A 14,835-nucleotide genomic window follows, 5' to 3' on the forward strand; every position below is an offset into this window, starting at 1 on the left:
ATTTCACATATATCATCATTTATTAATTGTAGTTCATCAATTTATTTGAAAGAATCTAATTTTGAATAAGGGCTGTTTGTAAAACATGATGCCCCCCATATGGGCTCTCTGTTGTAGTGACAGCCATTGTGTGAATATGTTTTTTGTCACTGTGACCTTGACCTTTGACCTAGTGACCTGAAAATCTATAGGAGTCATCTGCCAGTCATGATCAATGTACCTATGAAGTTTCATGATCCTAGCCATAAGCGTTCTTGAGTTATCATCCAGAAACCATTTTACTATTTCGGGTCATCGTGACCTTGACCTTTGACCAAGTGATTTGAAAATCAATAGGAGACATCTGCGAGTCATGATCAATGTACCTATGACGTTTTATGATCGTAGCCATTAGCGTTCTTGAATTATCATCCAGAAACCATTTTACTATTTCAGGTCACCGTGACCTTGACCTTTGATATAGTGACCTGAAAATCAATAGGGGTCAACTGCGAGTCATGATCAATCTACCTATTAAGTTTCATGATCCTAGGCATAAGCGTTCTTGAGTTATCATCCGGAAACTATTTTACTATTTCGGGTCACCGTGACCTTTACCTTTGACCTTGTGACCTGAAAATCAATAGGGGTCATCTGCCAGTCATGATCAATGTACCTATGAAGTTTCATGATCCTAGGCATAAGCGTTCTTGAGTTATCATCCGGAAACCATTTAACTATTTCGGGTCACCTCGACCTTGACCTTTGACCTAGTGACCTGAAAATCAATAGGGGTCATCTGCCAGCCATTATCAATCTACCTACGAAGTTTCATGATCCTAGGCATAAGCGTTCTTGAGTTATCATCTGGAAACCATTTTACTATTTCAGGTCACTGTGACCTTGACCTTTGACCAAGTGACCTGAAAATTAATAGAGGTCATCTGCTAGTCATGATCAATCTACCTATCAAGTTTCATGATCCTAGGCCTAAGCGTTCTTGAGTTATCATCTGGAAATCATTTTACTTTTTTGGGTCACTGTGACCTTGACCTTTGACCTAGTGACCTGAAAATCAATAGGGGTTATATGCAAGTCATGATCAATCTACCTATTAAGTTTCATGATCCTAGGCCTAAGCGTTCTTGAGTTATTATCTGGAAACCATTTTACTATTTGGGGTCACTGTGACCTTGACCTTTGACTTAGTGACCTCAAAATCAATAGGGGTCATCTGCGAGTCATGATCAATGTACCTATGAAGTTTCATGATCCTAGGCCCAAGAGTTCTTGAGTTATCATCCGGAAACCACCTGGTGGACGGATCGACAGACCGACCGACAGACCGACATGAGCAAAGCAATATACCCCCTCTTCTTCGAAGGGGGGCATAAAAAGCTTAGAAGGGTTACTATATCAATGAAATGAGTGGGCAAATTTAGCTCCTCTGACAGTTGAATCTGCTTGATATTATAGCATAAGATAGTGTTGTTCTCAATGCAGGATGATTTGGTTGTTGTGGTCATAAGATTTATTTTCTGATTTATATAACACAACTTTCATTCATATGATTTATAAGGTTACACACTATGATTTTCATCGATTCATGCTGTAAAAGGGTCTAAAGTTCTCCTTATATAAGTTAAGAATTGTCTATATTCCAGCAATTGTTTGAAGCAAATTTAAGATCTGTACTATTGGTAGGAAAGTCTGCCTGTAAGTATTTCTGAAGCTTTCAATGTGTATAGAAGCTGCTTCAAAATAATTGAATTATGTTTCTCACAAAGTATTAATTGTCTGAGGTAAAACCGTGCATAAGGCTTTCCCACTTGGAAGCAAAGTGAAAATGGCTATGTGCAAACAGCATATAACCAGATCAGCCTGCGAGTAACTTGCAGTCTGTTCAGGTTTTATGGTGTTTACATCATCAGTATCAAAGGTTTGGAGATGAAGCCTTAAAAACTTTAATCTAGTAAGAAAGGTCTTAGATGAACCCTTTACAACTTAGATACATATTTTCACGTCTTTGTAGTCTCTCAGAAAATTAATTTTAATTAAAAACCTTTCTTACTAGATTCACATTTTAAAGGCTTCATTTCCAACCCTTAGATACTGATGAGCAGCAAACAGCATAAAACCTGAACATACTGTGAGTTACTTGCAGGCTGTTCTGGTGTTATGCTGTTTGCACATAGCCATTTTCACTTTTTAAGTGGGAAAGGGTTGAAAGACGCAAGAACAGTTTAACAATTTAAACATCTTGTAAAATTGATTTATATTGTACATGGTTTATAAATTGAAAGAAACAAGCATCAAAAGAAAAAACATTGAAAATGTTTTATTGTATAAATGAACGTACATAACTATTTATACATGTATATTAAACTTGCAGGTATATTTAGTTATTAATCTTTGTAAAAAAAACGAACGTGTTTAGCTTAACAAATTTGTTTTTCTCATACATGCCATAAGTTTGCTATAAAAACTGCAATTCAAGTTTCATTTTGCCAAAACATATTATAATCATTAATCCCTTTATTGCCTTCTTATAACAAGACTTTCTGATTAAGTGTGTTTTCTCTAATATCTGCCAAATTACTTTATATTGCTTTGTGGCCTCCTCTGAAAAAAAGCACACTGTGTTTGTGTTTTGGCCTATTGTTGTCCCCTACTGGTTTCACTGGAGGGGACTTATGGTTTGCGCTCTGTGCGTCTGTGTGTCTGTCTGTGAGTCTGTCTGTGAGTCTGTATGTCAGTCTGTCTGTCACACTTTTCTGGATCCTGCAATAACTTTAAAAGTTCTTCATATTTTTATGCCCTCCTTCGAAGAAGAGGGGGTATATTGTTTTGCACGTCGGTCGGTCCGTCCGTCAGTCCGTCTGTCCACCGAATGGTTTCCGGATGATAACTCAAGAACGCTTACACCTAGGATTATGAAACTTCATAGGTACATTGATCATGACTCGCAGATGACCCCTATTGATTTTCAGGTCACTAGGTCAAAGGTCAAGGCCATGGTGACTCGAACCAGTAAAATGGTTTCTGGATGATAACTCAAGAACGCTTATGCCTAGGATCATGAAACTTCATAGGTACATTGATCATGACTTGCAGATGCCCCCTATTGATTTTCAGGTCACTAGGTCAAAGGTCACGGTGACTCGACACAGAAAATGGTGTCCGGATGATAACTCGAGAACGCTTACACCTAGGATCATGAAACTTCATAGGTACTTTGATCATGACTCGCAGATGACCCCTTTTGATTTTCAGGTCACTAGGTCAAAGGTCAAGGTCATGGTGACTCGAACCAGTAAAATGGTTTCCGGATGATAACTCAAGAACGCTTATGCCTAGGATCATGAAACTTCATAGGTACATTGATCATTACTCGCAGATGACCCCTATTGATTTTCAGGTCACTAGGTCAAAGGTCAAGGTCACAGTGACAAAAAACGGATCCACACAATGGCTGCCACTACAACTGACAGCCCATATGGGGGGCATGCATGTTTTACAAACAGCCCTTGTTTCATGAAACTTGAAACATGGTCAGATGGCAATATGGAGATAATGCACGTCTTTTCATTTTGTTCCGACGTCAAGAATATTGGTTGCTATGGCAACAAATATATGTATCTATTTTTTTAAATATGACAATGGTGGAGCCGGTAGGGGACATATATTGCTTGGCAATTATATAGGCGTGTTACTAATATGCTGTGTATTATACAGTGTACATTTTGCATTCTATCTGCTCGTTATTATTTAAAATCTAACATTGCCAGATTCAGTTCTAGTAACTGTTCTTTTGCATGTTATTTTTAAATCCATATTTTAATCCTTTCCCGGAAGCAAAGTGAAAACAGCATAACACCAGAACAGACTGCGAGTAACTCTAGGCTAGGTCAGATTAGATAAATATGTTGTATTACATTTGGTTACATCATATTTTATGTTGTGATTTACCTCGTATTGACCTTTCAAAAAATCCAATAATAACAACAGCGATATAACACTAGATCCACATTTACTTGTTCGTATACATATATTTTGTTGTTGTTGTTTTGTTTGTTTTTTAGGGGAGGGGCATCTATTTCACAATGTTTGAAGATTGTTAATTTGCAATTCTTTGCACAGGTATCATAACAATTTTTAACATAGGAGCTTTGTTAATGCTGCTTAATAGTTTTTGTATGGGTGTAAGAGTTTAAGTTGCCATGGTGTAGTGGTGTTTGCCTAGAAACAGCAAGGTCATTGGCTCAATTCTCAATGTGGGGGCATACTTTTGATCTCACCCAAAGACACCTAGTACTGGTTATACCCAGGACACAGACTCAAGAGCATTTTAATTACCCTAAGGCTCATGATGCAACTTATCTCAAATAAATAGGTTGAAACTAAGCTATACCCGCCCGTGTTTCAGAGTGAGGACCAGGTGTATGGTACAGCGGGGCGGTACAAGTCCAATCTCGAGTCCGAGTCCCTGTACCAGTTCTACAACAAGGAGAAGATCACCCGCGCCAGTCGACGCAACGCAATATACTCTGACTACATTGAGTCTGGTGAGTTTGGTGATATTATTTTATTTAAGCCATTTATGCCCAGTGGACTCTCCCATCCTTCTAAATTGGATCAATTTCCAAAATTATGGATGTCTAGTATATTTGTTTCTATATTAAGAATACTTTTTACAGAAATTTCTTTAAGCAAACAGCGCAGACCCAAATGAGACGCCGCATCATGCTGCGTCTCATTTAGGTCACTGCTGTTTGCAAAGGCCTTTTTTCTAGACGCTAGGCATAAATGGGTTAATGCAAAACAACAACAGTCAACTACTTTGTCTCTACTTAAAAACTCATATAACATAGCTCTTTTTAAAATAAATATTAGGAACATTTAAAATAAATTGAATTTTATATATTCTATGGATTGCAGTTTAAATATGTTGAATAATTGGATATATGTAATTGACTGCTGTGTAAATATGCTGAATAAATGTATATATTCTATGGACTGCAGTTTTAATGTATTGAATAATTGTATATGTTATAATTGAATAATTGTACATATTCAATGTACTGCTGTTTTAATATGTTGAATAATTGTATATATTATAATTGAATAATTGTATATATTCTATGGTTCACAGTTTGAATATATTAAATAAGTTTATATATACTATGGAGTGCAGTTTTAAAATATTAAATAATTGTTTATATTGTATACATTCTATGGACTCCATATTAACAAATAACAGTACATACAGATTAGGAGGTTGTCATTCACATTCATTTGTACTTATGTCCATGTAAAATTGAATTGTACATATCCTATCGACTGTAGTTTTAATATTATGATAACACTCTTCCAGACGAGGAGGATGACTACAGTAGCGGAGCAGAGACGAGAGACTCCATCTACGAGGACCTGTCAGAGTACAGCAGCTCCGGGCGTGGCTCTATGGAGCTGGAGAAACCCACCCCGGGGGCGGCCCCATCCCCTGGCCAGCAGCAAGACAAGATCTCCACCCTGGATATGTTTGGCAAGAAGGGGACCGTGCTTAGGACACTCTGGGCGGAGATGCCGGAGGTGAGACTTGGGTTGAGGTGGGATGATAGGGCTTTAGGGTCATGTGGGCCAATAGGTATGAGGACATTCTGGACGGAGATGCCAGAGGTGAGACTTGAGTTCAAATGGGACAATTGGGTCAATGAAGTGTGTAGTGTTGTGGGAAAAAGGGTCTTAGTGCATGTGTGTAAAGTGTCGTTCCAGATTACTGTCTGCTTTTATGGAATTTTCGCGTCAAAGGTGCCAGAGGTGAGAATATATAAATTTTATTTAATTAAGTGAATTTAATTTGTAACTTTCAATTTTAATTTTTAGCTTGGCTGTTTTCGGATAAAACCCGAGGTATTGTCATAGCCAGCTCGTCGTCAGCCGTCCGCCGTAGGTGTCGTGCTAAAACCTTAACATTGGCTCTAAAATCAAAGTGCTTCCACCTACAACTTTGAAACTTCATATGTAGATGCACCTTGATGAGTTCTACATGCCACACCCATTTTTGGGTCACTATGTCAAAGGTCAAGGTCACTGTGACCTCTAATATAAAACTTTAACATAGGCTCTAAAGTCAAAGTGCTTTCACCTACAACTTTGAAACTTCATATGTAGATGCACCTAGATGAGTTCTACACGCCACACCCATTTTTGGGTCACTATGTCAAAGGTCAAGGTCACTGTGACCTCTAATATAAAACTTTAACATAGGCTCTAAAGTCAAAGTGCTTCCACCTACAACTTTGAAACTTCATATGTAGATGCACCTTGATGAGTTTTACATGCCACACCCATTTTTGGGTCACTAGGTTCAAGGTCAAGGTCACTGTGACCTCTAAAAAAAAAAAAATTCTGACAAGCTTTTGCAGCTCAGCATGGCACCAGTTATGCGGTGCTCTTGTTTAATATTGAGTTAATTTAATTTTGAAGCTATATATCAGTGACAACTCTTTCAACTTTTATGGAATGTTTCCTTCAAAGAACATCTTTTTTGAGCAAAAATCCAGTTTAAACAGAAAGTTTTATCCTGTTTGAGCCTGCATGGATTGTCCAGGCTGATTTGGGAGGACACTTTACCCAAATGCATTAAACCCAGTTTTCTCAGAACACGTTTTTGATGTATACGGTCTATTAGTAGTTTTAGATCAGCATCTAGAAATTAACTTCTTTAACCCTTTCCCCCTCGGAAACAAAGTGAAAATGTCTATTTGCAAACAGCATAAAACAAGAACAGCCTGCAAGTAACTCGCAGTCTGTTCAGGTTTTATGCTGTTTGCAGATCATCAGTATCTAAGCGTTGGAAATGAAACCTTTAAAACTTGAACCTAGTAAGAAAAGTCTTTAATTAAATTTTACTTTCTAATCCAAGGGACTACAAACACGTCCAAATATGTACCTAAGGGGTAAACGGTTAAACTAAACTAAATAGGCAATCAAGGACACCACTTTCCTCTCCACTTTCCAGGTGAAGGCGAGCGGGGTGCTGGAAAAGATAGCTCCCCAGGAGCGCAAGCTTCAGGAGCACATGTTTGAGATCCTCACCTCCGAGGCCACGTACCTGAAGAGCATGAACATCCTAATAGACGTCTTCCTCAAGTCCCAGGAGTTCGGTGTGGACAGCGCCCTCACCAACAAGTGTGTGCTCACCAAGCAGGAGAGGCACTATATATTCTCCAATATAGGTGCTATAAGGGATGCCAGTGAAAGGTACCTGATATTCTAATATCTCACCTCATACAATAATGACCTAATATGATTGCTATATATTCTCCAATATAGGTGCTATACGGGACTCCAGTGAAAGGTACCTGATATTCTAATATCTCACCTCATACAATAATGACCTAATCTGCTATATATTCTCCAATATAGGTGCTATACGGGATGCCAGTGAAAAGTACCTGATATTCTAATATCTCACCTCATACAATAATGACCTAATCTGATTGGTATATATTCTCCAATATAGGTGCTATACGGGACGCCAGTGAAAGGTACCTGATATTCCAATATCTCAACTCATAGAAAAATGACCTAATCCGATTGGCTCAGAGCGATCTTGTGCCCATGGTGTATTTTCCATACACCCTGAGTTATCGAGTAGTCGGTTGAGATATAATTGATACACAGTTAGCAACTGATGGTGTATGGCTTATACACCATCAGTTACTAACAGTGTAACTAATTATATATGGAGCGCTCCGTTATAACAATGAATCCAATATAATGAGCTCCATTAGACAATGAATCCAATATAGCGTGCTCCATTAGAACAATGAATCCAATATAGCATGCTCACTTGTAACGATAAATCCAAATATAACGCTCTATGTAATTATCACGATAAATCCAATATAATGCACTCTGTAATAACAATGAATCCAATATAACGTGCTCCGTTATAACAATGAATCTAATATAATATTCTCTGTTATAACAATGAATCCAATATAAAGCGCTCCATCATAAGAACAAATCCAATGTAAATCAATGACTCAAATATAATGCGCTCTGTCATAATAATGAATCCAATATAATGCACTCTGTTATAACAATTAATCAAATATAACGCGCTCTGTTATAACAATGAATTCAATTTAACGAGCTCCGTTATAACAATGAATCCAATATAATGCGCTCTGTTATAAGAATGAATCCAATATAAGGAGCTCCGTTAAAACAATGATACCAATATAACCTGCTCCGTTATAACAATGAATCTAATATAATGCATCCTGTTATAACAATTAATCCAATATAATGTGCTCTGTTATAACGATGAATCCAATATAAAGCGCTCCGTCATAACATTGAATCCAATATAAAACAATGAACCAAATATAATGCGCTCTGTTATAATAATAAAATCAATATAATGCACTCTGTTATAACATTTTATCAAATATAACGCGCTCTGTTATAACAATGAATTCAATTTAACAAGCTCCGTTATAACAATGAATCCAATATAATAAGCTCTGTTATAAGAATGAATCCAATATAAGGAGCTCCGTTAAAACAATGAATCCAATATAACATGCTCCGTTATAACAATGAATCTAATATAATGCATCCTGTTATAACAATTAATCCAATATAATGTGCTCTGTTATAACGATGAATCCAATATAAAGCGCTCCGAAATAACATTGAATCCAATATAAAACAATGAATCAAATAAAATGCACTCTGTTATAATAATAAAATCAATATAACGCGCTCTTTTTTAACAATGAATTCAATTTAACGAGCTCGGTTATAACAATGAAACCAATATAATACTCTCTGTTATAACAATGAATCCAATATAACGCACTCTGTAATAATAATTAATCAAATATAACGCGCTCTGTTATAACAATGAATCCAATATAATGCACTCTGTTATAACAATTAATTAAATATAACACTCTCTGTTATAACAATGAATTCAATTTAACGAGCTCCGTTATAACAATGAATCCTATATAGTACGCTTTGTTAAAACAATGCATCTTATATAAGGAGTTCTGTTAAAACAATGAATCCAATATAACTCGCTCTGTTATAACAATATAAATCCAATATAACACACTCCGTTACAAGATTGTAAATCCAATGTAACATGCTATGTTATAACCTAAATCCAATATAACACGCTCCGTTTTAACTGTAAATCCTGTATAACATGCTCCGTTATAACATTGTAAATCCAATATAACACGCTCCATTATACTTGTAAATCCAATATAACACGCTCCGTTATAACTGTAAATCCAATATAACACGCTAGTTATAACTGTAAATCCAATATAACACGCTCCGTTATAACTGTAAATCCAATATAACACGCTAGTTATAACTGTAAATCCAATATAACACGCTCCGTTATAACATTGTAAATCCAATATGACACACTCTGTTATAACATTGTAAATCCAATATAACACGCTCCGTAATAACATTGTAAATCCAATATAACACGCTCTGTTATAACATTGTAAATCCAATAACACGCTCCGTTATAACATTGTAAATCCAATATAAAACACTCCATTATAAAATTGTAAATCCAATATAACACGCTCCATTATAAAATTGTAAATCCAATATAACAAGCTCCATTATAAAATTGTAAATCCAATATAAAACGCTCCATTATAAAATTGTAAATCCAATATAAAACGCTCCATTATAAAATTGTAAATCCAATATAACAAGCTCCATTATAAAATTGTAAATCCACTTTAACAAGCTCCATTATAAAATTGTAAATCCACTTTAACAAGCTCCATTATAACGAGTAATCCCATATAACTCAGGTCGGTCTTGGTTCCTGTTTTTTCTCCAGCCCTCTTCTTGGTGTTTTCTTGAAATTCAAATATGCCGACGCACATTGTGCTCATTGCATAATTGCTCAATTACAATCAATTAGAGACAAACCCATACTGGGGCATTTGACAGTTTAAGTGTGATAATCTATTGTTTGATGGAAAGAAAAGTGTGAAAAACAGCATTTTTATTCATCAGTGTGTCACATAATACTATAACTGGTTGTGAGCTATCGATCTTTTGAATTATTTGCAGCTTCCACAAGTTTAACTAGGCATGTTTCATTTAATTCTTATATATCTGCTAAAATGCAATTGAAAACAGAACAGACAAATTAAAATTATATAAGTTATCCAGATGATTTACTTACATGAAACGAGGGTAATTGTTAACACAAATTCACTTTCATTTTCGTCCAGTTTTCAGAAAGTCCCTGGGTAGCATGTTTTTTGCATGACTGTGTATCAAGCAATAAGACTTTACTTTGTATCGTCTTTGCATTTAATCTAAATTTAAATTCACCTGTCCATTGTTTTTTTTAATTACATCTAAACAGTGCTCTGTCCCATTATGCACTGTGCACTTTATACTTCTGAAATATGGTGCATGTATATGTTTATGAAATTCTTAAACACATTAATCGTCATAACTGGTCAGAATTATTTTTTTAGATTGATGTAATAATATTGGATTATTGAATATAGACTTCTATATGCTCATTAGAAAAGCGATATGTATACAGTTATCCATAAGGTAGAGTTTATATATATATGCATGTATTGGCGAATAACAACACAACATGGCAATTAATGAGCTTGGAACTAAAAACGTGAATCCGTTGATAACGCTGTCTTGTGGCTTGGACCCTGTCATCCTTGTTATATTTGAATTACAGTGTAGTTATGAAGATGGCTCCCATTTTCCATTATTAAGTCATAAATGCTTGTTCCATTTTTAACCAGGTTTTCCGAAGGAAAAAACTGGTTATTAGATTGGCGAATGCGGGCGGGCGGGCTGGCTGGCTGGCTGGCGGGCTGGCGGGCGGGCGGAACAAGCTTGTCCGGGCCATAACTATGTCGTTCATTGTCAGATTTTAAAATCATTTGGCACATTTGTTCACCATCATTGGACGGTGTGTCGCGCGAAATAATTACGTCGATATCTCCAAGGTCAAGGTCACACTTTGAGTTCAAAGGTCAAAAATGGCCATAAATGAGCTTGTCCTGGCCATAACTATGTCATTCATTGTGAGATTTTAAAATCATTTGGCACATTTGTTCACCATCATGGGACGGTGTGTCGCACGAAAGAATCACGTCAATATCTCCAATGTCAAGGTCGTCACGACTAAAAATAGATTTAAAAAAAAAAAAAACTTACAAAGGGGGTTAATTTTGTTTGTTCATTTCAAAAGTTCAGTTTGAGTTTTCTCCCTTTATCACATTTTTTTTCACAATGAAAACCTGGTTTTGTGACAATTTTGTCCCTTGTCTATAATGATATTACAATAAATGTTGGTTCCCATTTTCTATAAAATGATGATGAATGCTGGTTCCCATTTTCAATTATATAATAATGTTGGTTTGTGTTTCCTATCATATGACTGTTGGGTCACATTTTGCATGATATTATGATGAATGCTGGATCCCGTTGTCCATCATGTAATAATGCTGGTTCCCATACTCACAGGTTTCTGGCCAGCCTTGAGGCGCGGTGGAAGCAGAATGTGGTGCTATCAGACATCTGTGATATAATTGCGGAGCACGCCTCCAAGCACTTTGATTGCTATATACACTACTGCAGCAACCAAGTGTTCCAGGATCGCACCGTGACAGAACTCAGGTTACATACCACTAAATGTTTACTGAATACAATGTTTACTGATTTGGTTTGATGTTTTGCAAATGATGTGTCATCTTGAAATTAGCCTTGTTGAGGGAAAACTGGGCTTAGTGCATGTGTATTAAGTGTTGTCCCAGATAACCCTCTGCACAGGGTAATCAGGGACGCCACTGTACACTTTTATGAAATGTCACATTTTTAACTGACAACATTCAAACTTACATGCATTGTTACTTATGACACAAAGTCATGAAATTGAATAAGCAATTTGGTATTATCAATTTAAAGAAAATTCCAAACTGTGCAGACTGCACAGGCTAATCTGGGAGGACAATTTACATACATGCACAAAACACCATTTTCCTTGATAAAGGCTCACATAATGATTACAACTCCTTGATTTTCCCTTGTTTCCCCCAGTTTTCCCAGAAATAGGCTCACATAATGATTACAACTCCACAGGAAGAAGCCGGAGTTTCAGGCGGCGATGCGCAGGCTAGAGAGCAGCGCTGAGTGCCAGGGTCTGCCCATGATCTCATTCCTGCTGCTTCCTATGCAGAGGATCACCCGTCTGCCACTCCTGGTTGACGCCATCTGTCACCGAATGGACCCCGACAAGGACAAGGCGCGACACAAGTCTGCCAGCAACGCCTTCACCGCCATGAGCAAGGTACACACATGGGAAATGTCTGTAACGTTTCATCTCAGATTAACCTGTACAGTCAACACAAGCTAATCAGGGACAACACTTTCGGCCTAGACTGGATTCTCTTTAAGACAAGACTTCATTTAAACAAATACAAATCCATTAAAGCTGAAAGTGTCGTCTTAGATTAGCCGGTGCGGACTACACTCGTTAATCTGGTCTGACGTTTTATGCACTTGCATTAAGCCCTATTTTCGTATAGCAATTCTCATTTCTATTCAACGAATCTGTCAATGACAGGGCCTTGCATAAGTCTGCTAGCAATGCATTTTTACCTCCATGAGCAAGGTATGCACATTGGGGAAAAAGGAATTGTAGATATAGGTATTAACTCTTTCAGTGCTGGAACCGAATTTTGACGGTCTTTGCAAACAGTTTGTATCCAGTTGAGACGCCACAGAACGTAGCGTCTCCTCAGGATCCAAACTGTTTGCTATTCTGATAGTATTCTTTGAAAAAATCGAAGAAAATGCTAATTTTAGAAATTCAGCAGACAACATTTTAGCAGACGACAAATTTCCCAGCATGAAATGGGTTAAAGTTAGTTCAGGGAGAAGTTTGGTTGGTTTCAGTGTAATATCACATAAAACTTTGTGTCAAAAGATTGGTCCCAATGATATCATGGCCAAGTTCAAAACTGGGTCACATAAGGTAAAAAGCAAGGTCAAATTAAAGAAAAAGCTTGCTACTACTGATGAACTTTCAATTATGGTCCAATCTCCATAAATTTTGCCAGAATATTTGTTCTAATTATATCTTGTATTATATCCGAGGTCAAAAATGGTTACAATCTGTTGAAAAACATTGCCACCATGGGATGGGGCAGTTTTCATTATAGGGCTATAGTGAAGCCTTGCTTATAGTCTAGAATTCCCATTTTGAGTTCTTAATCTCAGGTGAGGGCCTTAGCGCCCATGGTCCTCTTGTTACATTGTTAAGGGGTAGATTTACAACTATAAGAGTTGTGTTCTGAGAAAACTGGGCTAAATGCATGTGCGTAAAGTGTCGTCCCAGATTAGCCTGTGCAGTCCGCACAGGCTAATCAGGGAAGACACTTTCCGCTTTTATGGTATTTTTAGTTTCAACGAAGTCCCTCCTTACCGAAAAATCAAGTTAAGGCGGAAAGTGTCGTCCCTGATTAGCCTGTGCAGACTGCACAGGCTTATCTGGGACGACTACGCACATGCATTAAGCCCAGTTTTCTCAGAACGCGACTCATAATTCCATTTGTTCAGGTGGTGAAGCGCTGCAATGATGGAGCCAAGAAGATGCAGCAGACAGAGCAGATGTACCACATCTCCATGAAGATTGAGTTCCCATCCAACAAGGTACTTAATGTCAAGTCTGAGATTTCTCATGGCCATCTTTGCTTATCTTTGGGTTCCAACCTCCAAGGTACTGGAGAGTCATTTGTGTGATTTTTCTTTTCCTTCCTTTCCCTCCCAGATATACTGTTGAAAAAGAGCAAAACTAACAAAACAAGACTTTCTCATCAATCTAGCTAGAAGTCATTAAGGATGCAAAAAGTTGTCACCTTAACACATTTGTAATTTGAATGCTGATTTCATTACCAAAGCTATAGGCTAAATGCATGAGGCTAAATGCATGAGGCTAAATGCATGAGGCTAAATGCATGAGGCTAAATGCATAAGGCTAAATGCATGAGGCTAAATGCATGAGGCTAAATGCATGAGGCTAAATGCATGAGGCTAAATGCATGAGGCTAAATGCATGAGGCTAAATGCATGAGGCTAAATGCATGAGGCTAAATGCATGAGGCTAAAGTTTCATCCCAGATAAGCCTGGCTCAGGCAAATCAGGGACAACAGTTTCCGTTCTTATGATATTTTGTGTTGTAAGAAAGTTTCTTCCTAGTAAAAATTGAGTTTTAGTGGAAAGTGTCGTCTGATTAGCCTGTGATTAGCCTGGGCATACTGCAAAGGCAATTATGGGACAACACGTAATGCACATGCATTTAACCCCGTTTTCACAGCCCTGTTGTCCATGTTGCAGGACATACCCCAGATACCGCTGATCTCTGCCTCGCGTTACCTGGTGAAGCAAGGGGAGATAACGAAGATCCTCAACAAGGCAGCCAGTGGTCTCCCTTTTGGAAAGGCCAAGCCTGCCAAGCAGAATGTGAACATCTTCCTCTTCAACGACATCATACTGCTCACCAAGAAGAAAGGGTAGGCTTTTTTCTTTTTTTTTCTTTTTTTTTTAAACCTATTTATTTAAGCTTGATTGCATAACAAGCCTAAAGCTTATATGAAACGCTCTGGAGTCTGTTTCCTTGGTGTCTATGAGGGAAACCTAAAGAACACTCCCACAGTGGGGATCAAACCCGTGACCTCCCAATCCCTAGGTGGACACCATATCCACTACGCCATGGGGACCTCAAAGTTTTACAGTGCAGCGGTGTCCTTTGAGTTTCATTG

At 37.5% G+C, this 14,835-nt stretch overlaps 1 protein-coding gene across 1 annotated transcript in view; it reads left to right on the forward strand.

The window, feature by feature from the left end:
* The window catches only part of LOC127831281 (rho guanine nucleotide exchange factor 16-like), a gene marked incomplete at its 5' end in the record, with an annotated part of 46,373 nt that overhangs the window by 21,763 nt on the left and 9,775 nt on the right, over positions 1 to 14,835 (forward strand). Inside the window, 7 exons of the mRNA XM_052356257.1 lie at positions 4,406 to 4,544; positions 5,354 to 5,571; positions 7,004 to 7,245; positions 11,539 to 11,691; positions 12,154 to 12,361; positions 13,633 to 13,725; positions 14,411 to 14,586. Coding sequence (XP_052212217.1) covers positions 4,406 to 4,544; positions 5,354 to 5,571; positions 7,004 to 7,245; positions 11,539 to 11,691; positions 12,154 to 12,361; positions 13,633 to 13,725; positions 14,411 to 14,586 — 1,229 coding nt within the window. The remainder of the gene's footprint in view (positions 1 to 4,405; positions 4,545 to 5,353; positions 5,572 to 7,003; positions 7,246 to 11,538; positions 11,692 to 12,153; positions 12,362 to 13,632; positions 13,726 to 14,410; positions 14,587 to 14,835) is intronic.

This window comes from Dreissena polymorpha, chromosome 5, assembly GCF_020536995.1.
Source record: "Dreissena polymorpha isolate Duluth1 chromosome 5, UMN_Dpol_1.0, whole genome shotgun sequence".
NCBI classification, from domain to species: domain Eukaryota; kingdom Metazoa; phylum Mollusca; class Bivalvia; order Myida; family Dreissenidae; genus Dreissena; species Dreissena polymorpha.